A 6,397-nucleotide genomic window follows, 5' to 3' on the forward strand; every position below is an offset into this window, starting at 1 on the left:
AACACATTTCATTACACCAAATACACAAAATAATGTTCTTTTTAGCAGCATCATATGACCCCTTTAAATATGTGACAGCAAAGCTCTATAGGTGTCATTGTTTTCCCTTAAAGGAACAATTCTGTCATCAATTATTCATACTTACTAAACCTGTATGACTATCTTTCTCCTGTGAAACGAGACATTTCGATCAGTTGTTTTTGCTCACACATTTAAAGTCAGTTGGGTCGAAAACAACACTGGAAACCCATTGACTTTCATTGGATGGACATTGGAGACATTTTTCACAATGCCTATTTTTGTGTTTTTCAACTATCCCTTTAAGCTATGTATGTGAACCCTAATGTAATATGGGTCATTTGATGTGAATTATGAAACTAATGCCAACACTGATATGTGGTTTAAAATGGCTATATTCTTATCATTTGCATGACACAAACTTCACAAATCAGCCTGAAATCATCAGAGACTTTATTAAAAAATAAACCTCATTGTGGGTTTGCATATTCAGATCTACCTGTTCAGTTTGACGTCAGCAAGACATGAGATCTTTCTCACAAAAGAGAAGAACTTTTTTTTTTTTTCTGATATGACTCATTATCTACTTGTTAGTCGTATAATAAACCACCAATAATGATGCACATAGTATCTGACTCTTCTTTCTGATTTCGGTTTGTTTATATAATATGCACATACAGTATAATATACTGTACATATATAATAACCACTGCAGCGTTCCTTCTTTCTGTGATGTAAGACCTTTTGATTTCATGTCCATTAGTGTCATGTTCATCCAGTCCCTGCAGATCAGGCACTATGCTACAGTATATCACTAACACGGGCCCTTAATGGATCATGGACTGTAAGGTAAAAGCAGAAAGCTGTTTTCACTCTGTTGAACTCTGAGGTATTTTTTCCTTTCATAGCATCATAGGTCAGACACATGCCACTTCACTGCAGTATAAATAAACAAGGAATATATATGAATTAAAAACATTTAAAATAAATGTTGTTGAACAAAACATTTGATTCACAGATTTGAATATGTACACTTATTAAGTACGGTATTTATAACATACAGCCTAGTATTAAGTGTATTATAGCTGATCTATCATCCCAGAGACTTCTTTATCTTGATGATTGGTTTCTATAAAGAAAACCTCATTTTGTCTTTCTTTTTGTTTAGTTTGAATTTTCTTAATAAGGAACTCGACCCTTCTCTCCTCCTGCTGCTGGAAGAAAGAAGCTGCTACTTTCCTCCGAAAGCGTCGAGCGTAGACCTCCAGCGGCAGCAGGGTGTAGCTGAACAGATAGAGGAACACCAGCGCCGTCACTACACTTGGGTTCAGCTTGCTGGATTGAGCCTCACACACGTTTGGATCAGAGTGAATGAGGGCTGTGTAAGTTCTGTTGAAGTTGAACAATTCTAGCTGACAGTCTGAGTTCAAGATCTGACAAATGGCCACTTCTGTTCCAACCTAAGAAGATTAGAAAGATAGAGGGGAAGAGAAGAGAGAATCGTTATTATTTTTCACAATGGTGAACAGTAACTGGCCTATTTACTTTATCTCCTTCTACTTAAAGGGATAGTTCACCAAAAATTAAAATTCTGAAAACGTTGTTCCAGACCTGTAAGAATTACTTTCTTCTGTTGAACACAAAAGATGATATTTTGAAGAATGTTGGTAACCAAACAGTTGACGGTAGCCACTGACTTCCAAAGTATCTATGAAGTGTGTTTGACTTTGACTTCCAGTTTACTTTGACTTTTTATCATTTACTTAATTACTGTACATTAGTATAAATTTAACAACAATGCTTATTCTACATTTACATGTATGCAGTAAGCAGAGGCTTTTATCCAAAGCAAATTACAAATGAGGAACAATCGCAATTGGTCAAAGACTCATTTCTTGGAATTATATTTCATCAGGATATCTTTAAGGAGAAACTGGTGGAGTGGTTTACCTTGAGGTTGACATTGATGCTGATGTTGGTGGATGGCATGTTTGAAATCCAAGGCCCACCTGTTTTCACCAAGTAATACAAGAAAAGGTCCAGCACTATCAAAAAGACTGTCATTAGCAGGTACAGAGTGATCACCATTGCTGGAGCCAGACATTTGAAAAGTTCCTTTTTAGTTATTCTGAAACTGGTGGAGTTTACTCCATTTTTCACATCCTTTGCTTCAACCACAATTCCTTTTTCAGCTCCTTTCCTCCTGAGCCCACCTGTGATATACGTGTTGTCAAATCTTACAGATGTCAGATAAGACCGAAGGTACATTACAGACTCGCTGAACAAATACAAAACAAAACCAGCAGCAAAGATCCTGCTGAATAGCAGCTTCAGGTCCTGTACTTGACTTATAACTTCAGAGAAATCCTCCTGCACTCGCTGACTCAACACATGCAACCGTCCCTTCACTTCCGAGACATTAATATGTGTGGTGTGATCAAAATCATGCAGCGTTTGCACTAAACTCCCATCCACGCTCTCCTCGGCTCTTCTGACGATATTGTCTTTAATGGTGTTGATGAGGTTTGAGCTGCTTAGGAGACTTTGAGAGAGTTTTTCTGATGCACATTTCACAACATGTGTGAGAGTTGCAATGTTGGTGGCCATGTTGGGTAGGACAAACAGCACTACGATCATCATGGATGCGGACAAGAGCAGTTTACGGCCCTGTCGGGTGAACAACGTCGGGAAGATTAGCGTGAAGGCACATCGGAACGGATGGATGAGAGATGACAGGATAAACACAGCTGTGGCATAGATACCAACTGCAACCAATGCTGTCTGGATGTCATATTTTAAAAGGTCTATGAGCCAGTGGAAAAGTAGTGAAGCAGTTACAGCAGCCAATGAGAGACAGAGAACAAGTAGGGCGAGCAGGTGACTTGCACTCTGAGGAGTCGGAGAAGAGTAACACAACCACAGCGCCTCCATACTGCTCCTCACTGAGGCTCTAACACACACAAACAAATAAATAGTAAAGACATGATCAATTAGTATATAAAGAGAGTTAGAAATGAGACGAAAGGAAAATGTTTATCTCTGTAGGATAGCTGAATGAGTCTTTATTGGCTTATATCGCTTACAGCAGTTTTAATAGAAAATGAACCATTTAAGCAAATTAAATCGCTTCTATAAACTAAAAGGGGGAAAAATAATATCATTTACTCACCTGCAAGTCTTTTGAAACCCATTTAACTTTATTTCTTTAGTGGAACAGAAAGGAAGTATTTACTGTAAAAATTCCAGTCTGCTGTTTCCGTGCAATGAAGGTAAATGACATTTAGATTATTTCTATGAATAACAACCTACAAAGTACATGAACTATTATGATACATTAATGGTTTATGGTTTTTCTTTTTGCAGCTTGACAGCCACTGGTCCCCATCTACTTTTATTGTATGACAGAATAGCTTTGACATTCTAGAAAACATTTATTGTTTTCAACAGAAGAAAAAAAGTCAAACAGATTTCGAAAGACATGAGGATGTGTAAACATAATTTTGTGGGGGAATATCCTATTGATAATATCAACTGACAAAAAAGACAAACAAATAGCAAGTTTCATTATGAAACATTTGATTACTGAACCCACTGAACTTTATTTCACAGAACGTTATATTACATATTGTAATGAATTGCTATATTAACAGCAATAGCAAAATCAACAACTACATATTTCATATATAGTGCAATAATATTTCTCAGTATTTACATGAGAACACAATGTTACCGCTAATCTAATACAGCCTATTTCCACTTTGTCCACTTCCATTTGCTTCTTGTTCAATTATAATGATAATCAATAAATGTCTCTATTTGGAAGCACGTCTTTTATAATTGCAGAAATATTGACATACCTGAGGGACAAAATAGAGAGATGGTAGTTTCTTAAAGGCATCATTGCTGTTGGTTAAATGGAGGCTTGAATAAGATCATGGATTTATCTCTACATTAAAAGGTTGGTCATAATAGCAGAACTGGCCAGCTTCATATTGAGCGGGGCACTGAATACACACATATTTATATACACCCAATCCTATGACTCTGAGCTGGATGCTGAACACACATGCACACTGACTCATTCAGTTGCTCAGATTCACATGAAACCCAAACACCGGTCACACTGCACATCCTCTAACATGGTCACTTACACAACACCACATGACATGGCAGAAAAAAACAAAACTGCTTTTTTCTTGAACCTTAAAAGGAAGATATACAAAAACATATGTTTAAAAGGGAAGTCGGTAAATACTGTGCTTGCTGGTTTCAAGTGGTTTTTATAAAATATGTACTGTTTTGGTCTTCTGTGCTCTTATGTTACCATTTCCCATAATCCCACACAGTATTTTCTCCTGTTCTGTACCTGCAGTGGTCATATTTTTTTATTATATATGGATTTTTTCATATGGATTTAAGTGTTAAATCGGTCACTGGGTCCATTTAGAGGTTCGCCAATAACTTTACATCATTTTGATGGATCAATGCTTTAATTGGGACATATGGACAATGAACACAAGATCACAACAACAGAAAATAGAAATGTTACATAATTAATAATTACTGCATAAATACAACAAATTTACAACATCAATACAAATTACATTAAAACAACACATTTACAATCTAAAAAAACAGATGCAGAGGATACTTTATTAAAAATGTTGAGATTTGCATAAAAGATTTTAACATCTTGAATTTAACTTGCTTCCTACCAGTTAAATCTACATATATCTGTATAAACATTACATGTTTTTAAACATTTTTAAATTTCCTGCCCAAAATTGGTGAAGTGGCATCAAGGCACAAGAGGGCAGTGCTAAGCAGGAAGTGAGGTCATGATAGTGTTGATCCATCCACAGTGGGAATCCCTCAGTTAAGCAATTTTTCCATTTCTTTTTAGTCTTATATCTACAGTATATACAGAATCTGGCCTGACTGTGCGTCCGTATTCGTCTCTGTAGTTGTTCTCTAACCTGTCATATTCATGGTTGTTATAGCATGTGTAGCCACAGTTGCTGAGGAAGCATTTAAAGGTCTCGCCCAATCAGGATATATGTGTAGATTGAACATATGAAGACCCCAGGTGTTCATGGCCAGAGACACACAAAGAATTCCCAGGATGTTCATCACAAATCCTGTTTTAACCTGTGAATATCACACACACATCTTATTCGGCAACTGAAAACAACATGTGTGTGCTCTGATGTAATGTGTTTTTGTAGTTGTTTTCTCACCATATCTTTGACCATCAGGTGTCCGGAGGCAAAGGCGATTGAGTTGGGAGGTGTGGACACAGGAAGCATGAAAGCGTAAGAGCAACCAGTTGTTGCTGGGATCATGAAGTACAGTGGGTTGACGTTCACACGGATGGCCTAAAAATAAAGTATTTGGTGGATATAATGTCACAATGTAATGCTATATATGATTTTGTTTTCATTTTATAAACTATGCAAACATAAAATCATATATGCTTAATATTGGGACATTTAAGTCACACTTGTATGAATTAAATCACATTAGATAAAACATCAAATTAGGCGCCATCTTTAAATAAATGATGTTGGATGCTTTTAAAGCCATTTTTGCCATTTTAAGCAATGTTTTCATTTGTTTTTTTTAACTGGTTATTTATTAGTAAAACATTCTAAATTTAACATTCTAAAATAAAAAAGTCTTTAAAATAAATGTCACTTTATTTGATGGTATGGTGTGTATGGTATGTTATTTAGTAAGGATGCATTGATTAATTGATTAAAAGTGACAGTAAAAGGGTGTTTATAAACATTCTATTCATCAAAATATCACAGGAAAAAAAATAAATTTTGAAATAATAATAAATAAAATCCGACGATAGCTGCTCGCATCTCAGCATGTCTAACAGACATTTCTTGTTGGATGACGGACCTGCCGCTGCAAGAATAATTTTTAATGAGCCAAAAAGAACGCACGTCACACCTCTGTTCATCAATTTGCACTGTATACCAGTAGCTGATCGCATAAAATTCAAGGCATTAATGTTTGCCTACAAAACCACCACTGGCTCTGCACCCATTTACTTAAATTCATTACTTCAGAGTTATGTGGCCTCTAGAAGCTTGTGTTCTGCAAGTGAACGACAAATAATTGTGCCATCTCAAAGAGGCACAAAATCACTTTCACTGACTTTTTCATTAACTGTTCCCTCCTGGTGGAATGACCTGCCCAAATCAATCCAAGCAGTCCTTAGCCAACTTCAAGAAACGACTAAAATACATCTGTTCCATCTTTATTTGACCCTCTAACTCTAGCACTTTCTATTATATTTTAATTCTACTTTATTTATCTTTTTTTATTTAAAACAAACAACAACAAAAAAAACACTAGCTTTCTATTTTTT

General features: G+C 35.9%; 2 protein-coding genes across 2 annotated transcripts in view; both read right to left on the bottom strand.

The window, feature by feature from the left end:
* Window positions 1-1,097: 1,097 nt before the first annotated feature.
* Window positions 1,098-4,184, bottom strand: ocstamp (osteoclast stimulatory transmembrane protein). The gene is made up of 3 exons (XM_016461893.1): window positions 3,876-4,184; window positions 1,969-2,968; window positions 1,098-1,478 (listed from the first exon to the last, which is right to left on the bottom strand). Exons 1-3 carry the CDS (start codon window positions 3,917-3,919, stop codon window positions 1,098-1,100), a joined length of 1,425 nt encoding a protein of 474 aa, XP_016317379.1. The 5' UTR covers window positions 3,920-4,184.
* Window positions 4,185-4,665: 481 nt separating this feature from the next.
* The window catches only part of slc13a3 (solute carrier family 13 member 3), a 15,269-nt gene continuing 13,537 nt past the window's right edge, over window positions 4,666-6,397 (bottom strand). The window contains exons 12-13 of the mRNA XM_016462028.1: window positions 5,256-5,393; window positions 4,666-5,166 (exon numbers count right to left, since the gene is read on the bottom strand). Of these exons, the coding sequence (XP_016317514.1) occupies window positions 4,990-5,166; window positions 5,256-5,393 (315 nt within the window). The 3' untranslated portion in view covers window positions 4,666-4,989. The remainder of the gene's footprint in view (window positions 5,167-5,255; window positions 5,394-6,397) is intronic.

This window comes from Sinocyclocheilus anshuiensis, unplaced genomic scaffold (assembly GCF_001515605.1).
Source record: "Sinocyclocheilus anshuiensis isolate Anshui unplaced genomic scaffold, SAMN03320099.WGS_v1.1 scaffold80, whole genome shotgun sequence".
NCBI classification, from domain to species: domain Eukaryota; kingdom Metazoa; phylum Chordata; class Actinopteri; order Cypriniformes; family Cyprinidae; genus Sinocyclocheilus; species Sinocyclocheilus anshuiensis.

Coding starts and splice junctions, on each gene's coding strand:
- ocstamp (XM_016461893.1), bottom strand. CDS start 3,919: ATGATGCCTTTAAGAAACTACCATCTCTCTATTTTGTCCCTCAG. Junction 2,969..3,875: donor CTCTCTATTTTGTCCCTCAG/GTATGTCAATAT, acceptor TGTGTGTGTTAG/AGCCTCAGTGAGGAGCAGTA. Junction 1,479..1,968: donor GCATCAATGTCAACCTCAAG/GTAAACCACTCC, acceptor TAATCTTCTTAG/GTTGGAACAGAAGTGGCCAT.